Source organism: Electrophorus electricus, chromosome 24 (genome assembly GCF_041902795.1).
Source record: "Electrophorus electricus isolate QZ-2024a chromosome 24, ASM4190279v1, whole genome shotgun sequence".
NCBI classification, from domain to species: domain Eukaryota; kingdom Metazoa; phylum Chordata; class Actinopteri; order Gymnotiformes; family Gymnotidae; genus Electrophorus; species Electrophorus electricus.
Genome location: NC_137520.1, coordinates 6,140,741 through 6,156,397, shown reverse-complemented (window position 1 = coordinate 6,156,397; position 15,657 = coordinate 6,140,741). Strand labels below are relative to the sequence as shown.

Here is a 15,657-nt window from a genome sequence, read left to right as displayed (position 1 = left end):
TCCATTTTTGGCTTTAAACGTGACCCATTGAATTGATCAGTACATGCAGATTGGTTTAGAGGGACACCTGTAGCTTTGCCTTTTGTACAGCTCTACAAGATTTACAAAGTCCTTAGAGCTTACCTCCTTCATACATCTTAGACAGTTCTTCATGTCACTGTATGTTCTGGGTTTGATCTGCAGCCAAAACAGGAGGAAATACTCCGAGACGTTGCCGGTTTGCCCTGGTTGATGCCTAGGGCATAATGCAAGCTCATCTAACAACTTTTCAGGATTTTATTCTTTCTCCGACACTGTCTGGCCTCCCCTCTCCGCTAAGCTCTTTCACACCTCCCTGTCTCTCAACCCTCCAATTGGCATCTAAGCCACATGGCCTTGCTGCGTGTTTCTGGGTACCTCCCAAAGGAGCTGAATCAGGGATTAGGTCTCTTAGAGCTCGGAGGAAGATAACACTTTTCAATTCCAGGTTCACTCTCCACTTTACTTCCTCCCACTCTCTTAAACCACGACTGGCGCTTCTGTTCCAAGCCCCTTCTCCTCCCGTATGAATTTCGGGACACTCCAGCCAATTAGATCAGGGACACTGTGTGTTAGTGGTTAGGGTTTATTTTAAGCAAACAAAAAAAAAATAAGAAAAAGGGAGAACTCTATTCAGCACAGTTAGATAATGGATACAACAGAACTTGGAGCTGAATCACATACTGCTGTGACTGGATCTCTCTCGAGTGTTTCCTGCCCTCTCTGTCTCTTCCCACTATTGCTCAACCACATGCTCAGTCATTCGCAAGGGATCCTGGACTCCCAGTCATACGAAAACGAGCAGAGTCCCCAGGAAGCGCTCTGCTCTACAGCCAAATTCATCGCCCCATCCTTCTTCTTCTTAAGCATGCGTTTAACTCCCCAGGCCGCCCCAGAGCTGTCCTCTACTTCCTCCCTTCGGCTCCAGTCAGGCGCACATCCTCTGTGAGCTCCATGATCCTTCTTAGCCTAGACTCGCACATGTGTGATGAGACTAGGGAGCTCGGATCAGATTAGCTGCTTAATAGGACTGTAATATGTCTCAGGGCATATTTACTGGTTTTCCCCACTTTCAGAACACGATCTATTTCTCCCCACTAAAAAGAAATATTCAGGGCCTTTTTTTCTTCACAAAATTTCCTCAAAATTCCCCATGTTCTAAGCTCAGATCCAGAAATCAGGTTCATGTTCGGATGCAGCTTGGAACTTTGTTTGCTCGGGCAAACATTGACTTGTTTTGCATCCAAATTCACGTTACACCAGCTTCTTTGATCTTCCCCACCCACTACATTGTCTCACAAACACAAAACAGATTTTTAAAGACTAAAGATCCTGTCTGGCTGCTCTCATATGAGAACACTTTTGCACATATGTGGCAGGTATGTGGGGTCATGGGTGAGCTGTGTATTTCTCACACTTTGTTTTATCACCACAGAAGCAGCAACAGGCAGCAGACGTGAGGAAAGCAAAAAGATCAAAGGGCCAATCTCCTCTCCCCGCCAAACCTGCACTGCCTAATCACGGCCAAGCTTTAACGAGGTCTGTCTGCCGCATGCTGAACACGAGCCACCCCCTGTCCCCGTCCCTCCTCACGCACACACCCTTTGTCACACTCCCATTCTTACTCGTCTGCCTCGTTTTCCTTCTCTTTCCCTCATCTCTCATTTCTCGCTCCCTCTCTTTATTAGGGTGATTGATCTGACCAAAATGTTCGCACCGAAAAACCTTGGCAATCAAAGACTTGATTGCAAGGTTCAGCTGGGCCCCCCCTATCCAAATCACGTTCGCGTAGCCGATAGCCATAATAGGAGCCTCTCGAGAATTCATTAATTGTAAACTCTCAAATAACTTTCCAGGACCTCTTTTGTAAGAAGAAACCCTTGGAAATTGTGGTACATTCTGGACATATTTCAGTAACATTGTGTAGCAGCATCTTTTTTATCACCAGGCACAGCTATCCAGTAGCCTACTTTTGGTGTCCTTTAAGATAACAACACTAAAGTCGCCTTTTAGCAGTCCTGATATATCAAAAGCTCGTTCTTAATGTCACATGACAGAATGAACAATTACATTCAATTAAAGATTATATAATAAATCATGCAGTTGTTGCTTATTTAGCCTGAATTAGCCACCCTCCCTTCATGCTATATGCCATTACCGCTACAAAACAAGCACAGTTCTTAGTCTATACCTCTGATTCTTCCCAGTGCAGAATATGTGACACACAGGGAGACGATTGCTTTGTTGCAGGAAAGTTTTCAGGTTGGTTAATACATATGGCTTTGAAATTTTCAGTTGCTGTGTTTTTTAGAAGTGCACCTCCAAGCACCTCTGAGGTCATATGGTTCTATGCGTTACTATGTTTCTTCTGGGATTAGATTAAAATGCATATCTACTGCAGGGGAAAGTGATTATTTGCTTAATACTAACATCTTAAATGAATTTGAATTGAAGGGAATACACATTTAACTCATGAGATTCATAATGTATGAAACAGATGCCTTTGATGTCATGACCTTTCTGGTCCACACACAGACACACACACACACACACACAAAAAAAACTATGCCAATCTAGGAAAGATGGAATGGAAAAAATATGGAATGATTTTCTTAGGATGCCAGGTGATCTGAGAGTTATTTTAACAACTGAGTTATCTTATAAACTGATAATGATCTTACCAACCGAGAGTTGTCTTACCAACCGAGAGCTACCCTACCAAGTGAGAGTTATTTTCTTAAATTTAAGACATGCAAGTGCATTCTACTGGCTACTTCCATCTTTGACCACTAGACATTTGAACACTAAACCTTTTAAACATTTCAATACAAGCACATTAATAACATCACTTGGTCAAAAGACAAAGTTAATGCAATTCTATACTACAGGTAAAAATGAGATGTTGAAGTAGATGGTGACAAAGATAATTTATGTTTTATGTTCAGACACACATGATTGAACTCAGGTAATTAGTTAATCAGTTATCAGCCAGTTTTCGTAGGCGTAGTAGGTTAGAGGGGAAGTGACCAATCACCAAACTCTATGACAACCCTCTAGGACAGAGTATGAGAAACTTCCTATTGCTCTTACTCCATGTGTATAAAGTGTTTTTACTGTAAATAGACTGCGATATAAAATCTATATAAAATATAAGATTATGTAAAATATCCATCTATATAAAATCTGGATTTCACATTCAACTGTCCAATCCATACTTGACTTAAGTGATAAAACGCAAAAACTGATCAGAAGAGCATGTTTACTTTAAGACCAGCGTGTTTACGCTGGTCATTCTCCCCCAAAGTCACAAAGACTTAATGGACATAAGACAGAGGGGGTGATTTCATGAATGAAACAGTAAGAAGTGCTGCAATGACTACACCCCATCCTTAACTCTTCATAACATACTGTAGCTCTTGTCTCTCTGCCATCAGCTTGCTCATTGTAGGATTGGCCAGGGTTCTAGCCAACGCGATAACGTCTAGTGTGAACTGGACTAGGTGTGGAGGTCAAGGGTGATGTGTCACTAGATGAAATGGTAAAAAATATAAGCCATCAAATATTGACTGCATATTTAAACAGTGAACAAAAAGCATGGAAAGTTCTCTGTTAAATAAGAACTTTACTTAAATCACCACTGGAACCGAAGAAAAGGAAGGACGTAAATAATTCATGGAAGGCTTTTAAAATCTCTAACAGTAAAATAGAGGAAGAGAGGGATGGAGCAAGTGAGAGGAAGAAGAAATGGAGGACAGAAGAAAAGACATGGGTGACTGGCAGAAGAGTGTATCTACTGACTCCCTTTTGCTTACAAATTCTGCAGCCCTGATGGGAGATTGCACACAGCACTGACACTCCTACAAACAGACAGACACACACACACACACACACACACACACACACAAACAGTACTTTGAGTAATGAGCCAGATCTGTCAGACAGCATGTGGAAACACACAGGAAAACATACGCCCTATCCACAAATGAGGGCAGAGAATACACAGCACAGTGCTGAATAATTACTGACACTCTCATCTTTTAATGAGAGCTTTGGGCATGCACATTTTTAGGTGCGTGTTTGCATATCTTCGTGTGTGTAAGAGAATGTGTGATGACACAGGCATGATTTATTTGAATATCGTTATTTACGTTTGTGTGTGCTTCATTGTGCACGTTTGTGTGTAGTGTGGTTGTGTGCGTGTGCATGTGTGTGATATGTTTAAGGGTTATACCGGTATTCCCTCGGTGCCGGGCTGTTGTAGCAGTTTAACTGTCCTGCCTGCTGCTCTCTGGCTGTGGCTGTCATGCCAGGTCAGGTTTCCCCCGGACTTTCGAGGCAGCTGGTAGTTCAGCTCCTCTGCTGAGACTGTGTGGTCCAGCGCAGCACGGCAGAAACTGAAACTGGACGCAGCTGGAGAGAGAGTGAGTGAGTGCAACACAAAGAGAGAATAAGAGAGAGGATGAATTGAAATTAATTGATTTGAATTGAGAACGTTATAAATGGGTCACAGGTTACTTGCTTATGTAGGCAGTTGCCTTCATAAGCAAATAAACCATGAAAAATCAAAAATATGGCTGGGATACCTTATCAAAGCACAAAATGCAGTGTTAGAATGGCAATAAAATATTGCCTGGCAAGAAACATCCAGTCACACAACGAACAGAGGCAACCAATTCAATTGCAATGATGGATAATACTTTAAAATGGATCCACAATGGAAAACATGACTAAGTTATATTGAGAATTATGTACTCTTTCTGAGAATCAAACCCACCTCCTTCGCTAGCATGCGCCCCTAGCAGGTGAGCTTCAGAAACACTAGTAAGAACATGAACAACATGATAGTCACGAATTTTTAGGGTACTCCTTTATCAGACCCTACCTAATTACATACAGTATTTCTGTAACTCACAGTTATGATGGAACAAATGAACACATTCATTTATTCCATCATTAAAAAAAAATAAAAATCAATCATTAATATAAAATATGAAATTATTCAAGTTTCAAGTTTCAATTTTCAAGTTTGGTTTATTTGTCACATACACAGTCATACACAGTATAACTCGCAGTGAAATGGTTGAGAGTGCTCTGTCCAGACTGAGGGAAAAGAAAACAGGGGTGCGTAGAGAAATATATATTCTATATATGTACAAAAATATATTAACAATGTATGTGCAATATATGTATATTATGTTTATATACACAATGTACAATGTATATGGTTGTGTATATATATGTACACAATGTACAGAATGTACAGATCCATTTTGTAAAATGACATTTACAGTTTTTTTGTTGTTATATGGTGGTAATTGAATATATATATATATATATATATATATATATATATATATATATATATATATATATATATATATATATATATATATATACACACACACATACAGTTATGTTACATGGTGGATTTATTTTGTTACACTTAACAGAGTTTTGCCCTCTTTTTAGGACCTCCCACTATCCCTCCCTCATTAATCACAAACTAAAGTCACTGAGCCAGGGAGTCTGACCCTCTACCAATTAAATATATGCATCTGAGCACTGCGCTAAGCATGTAACGCAGAGAACAAAAATGCTTTCCAAAGTGTTCCGTCACACAGGATGTCTCGACCACACTGTTTGTGTCAAGGACATTGTGTTGATTTTCTGTTAGCAATCTATAAAAAAAAAAAGGGGGGGGGGGGGGGTTCAGAGAGCACTTAGTTCACACGCAGCACAGAATCCTACACACGCCTGTCTGGCTAAACGCTAATGGAATAACAGCGGAGTTGAGTTGAGCAATCTGACACATGTCTGTCTGGATAAATGCTAATGAGAAAACAGCAATCGCCGTGACAGAGCTATGATTTCAGCTCACCGGCTGAGCCTCGAGTGTGTGTCTGCTTGCTGTTATGGCCAGAGCGCTATGCTCACACACCAAGCCCCACGAATAAACTGCAATGCACTGCTCTCTCTGATGCTTGCTCTTTCTCATACTAGATTTCTCCTTGTTTTTTTATGATGTGTGTGTGTGTGTGTGTGTGTGAGTACGGTAGTTGTTCAGAGAACTGAACTAAAGATAAGCCAGGCCCTGAGGTGTGTAAAGCATTTCTGAATGTATGTGTGTGGCTCAGTTATTTGTGCCATATTGCAAGAAATGTATCCGTAGCGTACTATAAGATCTCTCTCCTGCTCTCGCTCCCGTTCCTTCTCACTATTGCGCCCCCATGTTCTCCTTTTCCTGCGCTCTCTTCCTCTCATTCACTTCCTCGCTGTCACACAGCACCCTGTGCTGCTTTTCTCAAACACATATCAGCGAATTAAGAGCCAAGCCTCCGGCCCAAAGAGGTATTTATGAAAATCATTAGCCTGGGTTGGACAAAAAGAAAAAGCTCAAAGAAGGCTTTTCTGTGGCCATCCAAGCACACTCTTTGCATCTCCCAGCTTATGTAAACCCATCTGCTAGCATAGATGATTTGATTACAGAGAGTACAAAACATGCACGAAATCTTTCATGAATGGCGTATTTGTCAGTGGGAGAGAGAGGTAGAGAAAGAGAGAGGAAACGGACAGAAAAATGAAACAGATACAGCAGCTCCGAATCTCTCATTATAACACTTTGTCTGTCCAAAGGTGGGACTAATGTCTCTCAGAAAGAGGATATTATGATTCTTTTAATCAACTGACATTTCTGTAGAGAATGACCTACTCTTAAAGAAAAACCTACGGCAAGAACCTGACAGAGAAGTAATCGTCTTTTCACATTACAAACCAACCTTATACGAATAATGGAGGTCCAGTTCAACCGTGAATGCGCTTTGCTGGCCTGATGAGAAATGTCTATAAAGGACAGACTGGGTGAATCCAGGCCTACTCACTTGACCTTCCAATCGTACATTTATGACATGTCTAAGATATGCAGGGACATTTCAAATCCTGAAGGAGGGAAGAAGTCAAATCAAGTCACAGAAATTTGAATCGCACAGCTCTTTTTACAGAGGACATTGATGCAAAGCAGCTTTGCAGAAATTTGCATCTGGACACCCAGTAAGCAAACTGATGGTGACAAAGAAAAGCTCCGTAAGGAGGCCTGGGGGGGAACTGCAAAGAAACATCGACTCAAAGATGGACAACTCTTGGTGGCGTTGGACAGGGACTAGCAGTCAAAGTTAAAAGCCTGAGAATGATCTCATCACCATCATACTGTTGTCCACGTACAGGATGATCCAATAAAGGGTCCATATCCTGTATTTTTCCAGCAACAGTCATTTTTCATTTTTACACACCCATTTTCCAACCTCCACTGCGCCTTTAAGATGAATGTAATATAGATGAGATCTGTTTTGATTGGCAGCCTTGCATTGTGGCTTATTCAAAAAGCACTCAGAGCTGAAATAACCCTGAGAAGTGAAGTGGGTGGGGCTAGGATCCTGTTCACTGAATCGTTAGAGATATGTAAATGAGTTTTTTTCTCGTAGCATAAGAGAAAGAGTGATTTCAAAATGGGCTGTTTTTGCAGCCTAGATTCCACATATGGACTGGGGAAATGAACAGTGTGCTTTCAAATCTGTACAATGCTTACATATTACTTCAAAATTCATTATTTCAAAGAATTCATATTGCCAAGAAGGTGAATGGTAGATGAAAAGTGTTCTATAATGATCAATCAACCCTGGATCCCCAGCTCTTACTCTGAAAAGTAAATAAACTGGAGTTAATGACCTCTAACACTGTCTATATGAGTCTAGTTTAAGCCATCAGAGTTTAAATAAACTAGTGTTAATGACCTCTAACACTGTCTATATGAGTCTAGTTTAAGCCATCAGAGTTTAAATAAACTAGTGTTAATGACCTCTAACACTGTCTATATGAGTCTAGTTTAAGCCATCAGAGTTTAAATAAACTAGTGTTAATGACCTCAAACACTTTCTATACGAGTCTAATCAGATGTTCTGGCTCAGAATAGAGTGAGAAAGCACATCCCAGACTGCTTCACACCATGTGACAAACAAACCATGAACACGGCTGTCAGCCAGACAACAAAATGTGACTATAATTAAACTGGAATTTGCTATCTGCAGCTAAGATCTAGCTTATCGGTACTGTACGAAGTTCCACCCAGTGACATGCGGCTGAACATCAGCTGAAGAGGCACGAGGTCAAGCCCATGTCACCGTTTAATTATCACGTCATCTCCACGCCACTCTCTCCTGCAGACCTCTTCCGCCTGTCAGCATATTTAAGTTGGATTGTACCATGCGGTTGTGCTTCCCTTCGCCACTTTTTCCAGCCGAGTACGAGTCGTATCAAACAAATAAGGCATTGATTGTCTACTTCTACTGGCAAGACAAGAAACAAAGTGGAGTCCCTGTCTCATTACTGTCAGTCAAATCGGTGCAAGCGTATAGAGTGATAGCACATGGGGAACGAGCAAATTTGGAGCAACAGCGTGTCCTTCGAAGGTAGGGGTTGGGGACTGGCCGTCCTTTCAGCGGTGCGCAGAGAAGACTGTCCAGCTACAGGCTTACCTTACAGCTGACAGACATGATCAGATGACAGTGAAAGATAAAAAAACTCTCCTCACTTGATAACCCATTGCTCTATTACAGACTTTTAAATGAGCTCTTATAAAGCACAGTGGCATACTGCATATGTCTGGAAGATCCACCGATATTGAGTGATAGCCTATTGAATTCATCTGTAATGAATGAATACTGCATTGATATGGCGTAACAAAGATGCAATGGTGACACACCATGTTCTGGTAGCATCAGAATGATCAAAGGTGTTCATGTGGGGGGAAAAAAAAGAGACCTCATATGCATGCAAACCTCATTTTAACTGTGCAAACTCCATTAAAATTGCAGAGTACCTGATGACTTTGACAAGTACCCGTGTCTGTAGGCTGTGGAGGCATTAGTTATGGGGCGTCATAAACTCCAAACGGTTCATTTTACAAGCTGTCGTTGACTTGAACCTTGTGACTCTGCGGCACTTCATGTTTAAAATTCACAATCAAAATCATCCGCTTACTTTATAGCACTCTTATTGTTATGGAACGGCACAATTAATACCAGCCAACAAAAGTAGGACTGACAGCCACTGTTTCTCGTCTATTGTGCAGCAGCACAAAACGCGCGTCAGGCGGCTCAGCATAGAACGATTTCTAACTGCCCTTCTGTCTTCCTGTTCGGCTCTAGCTTTTGACCTTGCGGCAATCGATCTTCCATTAAGTGCTAGTGTACTGCTCCATGAAACCAGAGGGCACGCTCAATTTCGGGACAAGAAGAAGGGAAGGAGGAGAAGGAGATGAGAGGAGAGGAGAAGGTTAAATGCATCCAGGCTTGAAGAAAATAAATAGTGCAATAGATGGAACTACTCAGATAATCCCCCCATCTTCAATTAGAAGATGTCAAAGGCTAATTGTTAAAAGTTCTAAAACTTACCACCACTTTTTGTCTTGTTCCACCACTCAGTAATTAGCAATTACAGTGTTGGACGGTTCACAAGGTCATTCAAAGTCAAGTCCCACAGCAGGCTACTGAAGGACTTTCCATAGTAGTTTTATTCCCCCCCAGAAGGCACATCATTCCGATCTACTGCATGGAATTTCTCTGGAAATGCTTTTGCACTTCACCATGTGTGTTGCGCTTTGTGAACTGAATTATTTATTGACATCTCTCCACAGGTTCTCCTTTAAGGCTCTGTCTAAAACAAATGACTAAATGCATAACAGCACAAGGAGAAAATACTTTAAAACACACTTCAAATGACCTGTGAGTGGCCTGGTGCTCCGCTTATATGTGTTAGAGATGGTGGAACTACAATTAATGTTAAATTGAGCTAATTAGGGTTAAAGATTGAGAATGTTTAATTGTTACTTTTTTCAATATCAAAATCTTCTCAATTCTTTTAACATGGCCTCAGCTACTGGGTCCAAATGTGCAGGACTTTTCTGGACAAAAGTTGTCGGGTCTTAATTCTCCACAATGAACTTTGAAAATATTCTACCTAGACATTTACCTGATGCTTTTATCCAAAGCAACTTAAAATTATGACTGATTATAACTTGAGGGTGAAGAGTCTTGCTCAGGGGCACAACAGTGGCAACTTGGCAGTGGTGGGGCTTGAACCAGCAACCTTCTGATTACAAGTCAAGTACCTCAACCACAGAAATACATGAGCAATTGCTTTGGGCATCTACTGTAGTTACTTAAAATAGCTTTGGTAAGGGAATGAAATGACTACTGTGTTTCTCAGAGGCAAGCAGAAACAGATATGGAGTTCAATCTGCATTTGTGTGTGTGTGTGTGTGTGTGTGTGTGTGTGTGTGTGTGTGTGTGTGTGTGAGAAAGAGAGAGAAAGAGACAGAGAGAGAGTGTGAGAATGTTCAATAAACAGTAGCCCATACCAACTTAGAGGACACAAGAAATATACAATGTACACTGATCAAAATTTTAATGAAGTGAATTAAGAACCATGCATTGTGGATTAGAACAGGGAAAGAATCCTTTGTCTAAAAATCCACTGTCAGCCTGTCTAGTAAAAGTATCCATAAGACTGATCATGAAACATTGCATTATATGGCCAATGAAAACATGGAGACTCTCCACTGCACGACTATGCATCGCATACTATTAGAGAAGACCTTGAGACCTTGAAAGCACAAACTCATATACAGCAAATCTGTCAACATACATGCACTCTCATGTGCCCACAGCCGGAACTCATGCACCGTAAACCATCTTCACACTGAGGTGCATCGCTCTACATGCAGAATGTATTACATACTGAGGTTCATTCTTGAATTAAAGGGCCCACTGCCTCGAATGACAGTTAAACTGCATTCTCAATGCCTCATTAGATCTACGAGGCTGTATGCACAGTTTAAGTGATCAGGCAGGTCAAGGTTAAATCCCGCTGATAGCTAAACACTGCAGTTAAGAACAGAGGGATGTCAGAGGATGAGCTGCATGAGGAGATGCATCACTGCAGGAGGGTGACTGAAACAAGCTTGGTTATCTCACACACACACACACACACACACACACACACACACACACAGGAACAATAGCTCACTATTGACTGTTAGGGCAAATGGTTTTAACAATGAGGGAAAAGCAGTGATTGACGGATGATGTCATCTCAGACACTTCAAAGGAAAAGGCGAAAACAATCATCGAAATGGCCTGCTGGAGTTAGACAGGCAGAGGCAGAGGCAGACACATGTCCCATCGCCTCCTATGTGAAAGGCAAAGTGAAGGAAGGCAGAAGCTGTTGAATAAAGGGTTGTCCTGCATAGTTTTACAAAGTTATATAACTCATGATCCTCCTTGGGCACCAGCAATTCTTGCCCCATCCCTATCTCTGGGAATGTGTGGGGCTGTTGCTAATGTGACCTGTGAATAATTCACACACTCTGACCGCATGTTCGGCACGTAACCCTGACATGGCTCATCCATGCTGAAAATGTATGAGCTCAACTACTCGTTTTACACATGATCAAAAAAGATTCATTTTTAATATGCTGGCAGGCATTCGCAGTGAACACTCCTCGCGTTTTATCTCTCCAGCCGTGCAGATGATTTTGTTTCTTCAATAATATATAAGCAGCTGCTGTTTTAATCATCCAGAGAGTCTAAACTAATGCAGTCAGAGTACTGCTCACACTTTCATAAGTGAAATTCACTGAGTTTTTAATACAGTGTTTACCAAGCTTTCTTATTTGAGCTGCAGAATATAATGACTTTCTAGAATGGCTTTATTACCATTACGAAAACAAAATAACATCTGACAAACTGTTGGCCTTCCACAAAAGCAGATGTTGCAGTTTTATTTGAGCTTCAAGTCAAATGATTTATCATCATATTCAAATAAAAAGTCTAAATAAGGCTCGTCCATCATCTCAGTTTACACGTGTTTGATGATATAATCCAGACATCATGTTACATTCTGACAGCACTGCTTCACAGAAGTCTTTCCATGACATACATCAAAAAAACCAATCTAGACCATGACCACTGAGTCTAATCCATAATGGAGTTAATGAGGAAAGAAACAGCGTCATGTCAGCCTTTCTATTGGCTAACTCAAGGGGTCAGTAATGAAAAACAACCCAGTGAGCCTCAGAACAACAGCTGGATTTGCTGGAATAGGGTGGGCTGAATCATGGCAATGACAGGCAGGCTGTCCTCACTGTACCTGGCCATGAGAGTTAGTTTGCCCTGGTTGGTGTCACTGAGAGCCAGAGAAATTTTCTGGAGGAAAGGTAGACTACCCATCGAACACAGAGAGTGTGTCCAACAGGGATAAGACCTTTTAGTGAATAAAGTGTGCACACACACTTACACATATCCATATCACACACTACTAGCAGATCAATGTATCTGCGCACACACACACACACACACACACACACACACACACACTCACACCCTGTGCTATGACTAAATGTGTATAGCAGAATATCTCTCCACTCAATAGTTTATCGAGTTTTCAAGGATACCCACCGGATCAGACCAGACAGTCCTGCATCTGGAGTCTGCTTTTGAGAGTGCATGACTGTGTTTATATTTCTGTGTGTGTTTGTGTGTGTGCAGTGGGATCGACATAATCCAGAAAACACAGGATTACAGTACTACCATGAACTACGAATGCATTTTAACAGTCATAAAGCTCACCAGAGAAGTGATGAATATTATTTTTGAAAGGGACAAACGGTTGCAGCGAAACCATGCAAAAGACCCACAAAGGGATACTAAAAACATGAAACCAGACTGATTTGTTGGAGAAAGGAAAGACAAAGAGTTCAACCACTTTCTGGTTACAGAAATGAAGCAAAGAGATGGAGGAAGAGTTTGTGTATGATGGTTCAGAGTCATAAGAGAGCACACACAGTTAGACACACGGTGGCGTTTCAGGGTGCTTTCTTACTGCTCTGCATGCAGGTGTGTGAGGGGAGAGAGAGAGAGAGAAAGAGAGAGAGAGATTTTGTCTGACTGCTGTCACACTGTGATGTTCCTATTGATCAAACAAACAGGTACACACATGCTGTTAGGACTGACACACACACACACACTGCATGAGACACCACAGGTATTAATACACAATCAGTGTTGATTTACTGGCTAAAGTCACACTCAAATGCAAACTCATTCCAAGACATTTTGCTCTGCCAGAAGAGAGTCTTATCTATTTTGTTCTGCAAATTTTGCCATAATCCGATTATATACCCATGTGCATCCCTGGCCATATCTGTGGTGTGAAGTGCTCACTTTGCTGACCAGTTTAGCTTTATAATTATAGAGCATAATACAATTCAAAGAATTTCTCTCTTTATGCCTGTATATACACACACACACACACACACACACACACACACACACAAAAAAAACAGAGAGAGAGAGAGAGAGAGAGAGAGAGAGAGAGAGAGAGAGAGAGAAGAAAACACAGAAAGAGATAAATCTTAGAAGGCAAAGCAAAACACAGTGAAATTAATGTCCTCCAAGGGCAGCAATGCTGCGTGGGTCAGGTGAGTATGTAGAGCATGGAGAATTCATTCCTCTTGTCCTACACACAAAGTCATGCAGAGTGCAGGAGGGTAATGTGTTTATAAGCTTTGAATTCACTTTCCTCCTGAGGAAAGATCTCGTTCTGTCTCACTCCCTCTCTCCCTCTCTCTCAGCATGCTGCTTTGTGTTGTTCCCTCCCTCCGTTCGCTCTCTGTAACGGCCACGTTTTCAGTCACTCTCTCACTGTCTCCCTGCTCTATGCATCTCCTCTGTCCAATGGCGCTGCCAATTATCCCGCAGCACGGCTGGGTGTCTGGGCCAGGGAGGTCCCCAGGTGCCCGAGAGAGCCCAAACCGTCTGTTCAATATGAAAGAATCAAAGGGAGAGTGAAATCAAAGACATCTTCTCTGCTCTCCAGCCATGTTTTCTCACTCCTCCACCCTCTCTCGTTATCCAACGCTTTCAAGAGATAACTACGTTTACAGAGGGTTGGAGGATATGGCCACTAAGAAAGTCTGGAATTTGGGAGAAAGCCTGGGATTTTGCAGCTACTCAAATCTGATCATGTCTGATTTACAAAAAAATAGTAATGGTTGTGCAGAAAGATATAACGCATAAGAAATTTGTCCAGGATTAATGGCTAATCTGGGATAATCTGTTTTTAGCCAGAGTGCACCAGCAAGATGGAATTTCATACAGGACACTACAAAGCTCCAAACTCTGGTGTCACTTGACTGAAAACTGGAATTTTCACCTCGACTCAGCCTGCAGTTGTTACAATTCATTTTGATCTGTTGTTAGATGGTTGAGCTATAGTTTTATTTAATATTTTTTTAATAAGTTATTATTTCTTCTGTTACACCCTTGGCTGTGGATCCAGTTCGGGATTTTCAGGTTCACTGTCCACCTTGTTAAGGAGTTCCACCTTATCATTCTGCCTGGCCTCTTTAATGATCAATGTGGCCCATATAAGGAGCAGAAGATGACGGCATGGCTTGGAATAGCATGACCCAGCATTCGCATATAACCATTTTAGCCATTTATAACATTTGTAGTGATATAATATTTGTTTTATTACCCTGATGATCGCCTGTGCAGAACTCATACTCCTGTTTGTTTGTTAGCCTGCATAGTCCAGCTTTATTAAGTTTGTGTCTGAGTATCGATAGGCTGTATATGTACATAGCAGCTGTTTGTGCATTGGTCATAGGAAGTGGTTGCCTGTTTGTTTTGGTGTTGGGTTTGTGTTCATGTTTATTGGCAGAGAGTAAATATAGAATTGTATTTTTGTTTTACAGTGTGTATGTCTTGTTTTTTTAGAGTGGGTTTTGTTTATTGTTTTGGCACTTCCAAAACCTTACCTGTTGTACATATTACACCTTGAATGCACCTCCATCTCACCTTAACACCTTTGTCTGTTTTACTCATTTCTCTGGTAATCATTTCACACTGTTATAGCTCTATGGACTGGACAGTCATAACATTTCACCAATATTATTTTTTACCTTTTTATCTTAAATTCTAATATAAGAGTTGAATTGATCTATATAGTGCTTTTTATAACACATGCTGTCACAAACCAGCTTTAGAAATGATCCATAATGAGTAAGAGTCAACTCACTGGGCATAATCAAGGAAGAAGCCTTGGGAAGACCAAGACTCAAGAGGGAACCCGTTCTCCTTGGGAAGACCAAGACTCAAGAGGGAACCCATCTTCCTTGGGAAGACCAAGACTCAAGAGGGAACACGTCCTCCTTGGGAAGACCAAGACTCAAGAGGGAACCCGTCCTCCTTGGGAAGACCAAGACTCAAGAGGGAACCCGTCCTCCTTGGGAAGACCAAGACTCAAGAGGGAACCCGTCCTCCTTGGGAAGACCAAGACTCAAGAGGGAACCCGTCCTCCTTGGGAAGACCAAGACTCAAGAGGGAACTCGTTCTCCTTGGGAAGACCAAGACTCAAGAGGGAACCCATCCTCCTTGGGAAGACCAAGACTTGGATGGCCCAGCTGATAAACAGTCCATGGTTTATTACATTATGTTTAGTCTAAGTAGCCATAGGTCAACATAGGTATGGGAGTCTCAGCTACTCTGGTGGCTATATCGATCACTTTTTTCCATTTAGTTGTAT

General features: G+C 41.5%; 1 protein-coding gene across 4 annotated transcripts in view; it reads right to left on the bottom strand.

The window, feature by feature from the left end:
* Positions 1-15,657, bottom strand: part of samd10b (sterile alpha motif domain containing 10b) — a 61,213-nt gene that overhangs the window by 18,446 nt on the left and 27,110 nt on the right. For 2 of the 4 annotated variants that reach the window (XM_081707224.1, XM_081707226.1), the window contains exons 2-3: positions 4,250-4,428; positions 3,831-3,875 (exon numbers count right to left, since the gene is read on the bottom strand). In XM_081707224.1, the coding sequence (XP_081563350.1) occupies positions 3,831-3,875; positions 4,250-4,428 (224 nt within the window). The remainder of the gene's footprint in view (positions 1-3,830; positions 3,876-4,249; positions 4,429-15,657) is intronic. The other 2 variants (XM_081707225.1, XM_027019245.3) reach the window with 1 other exon arrangement.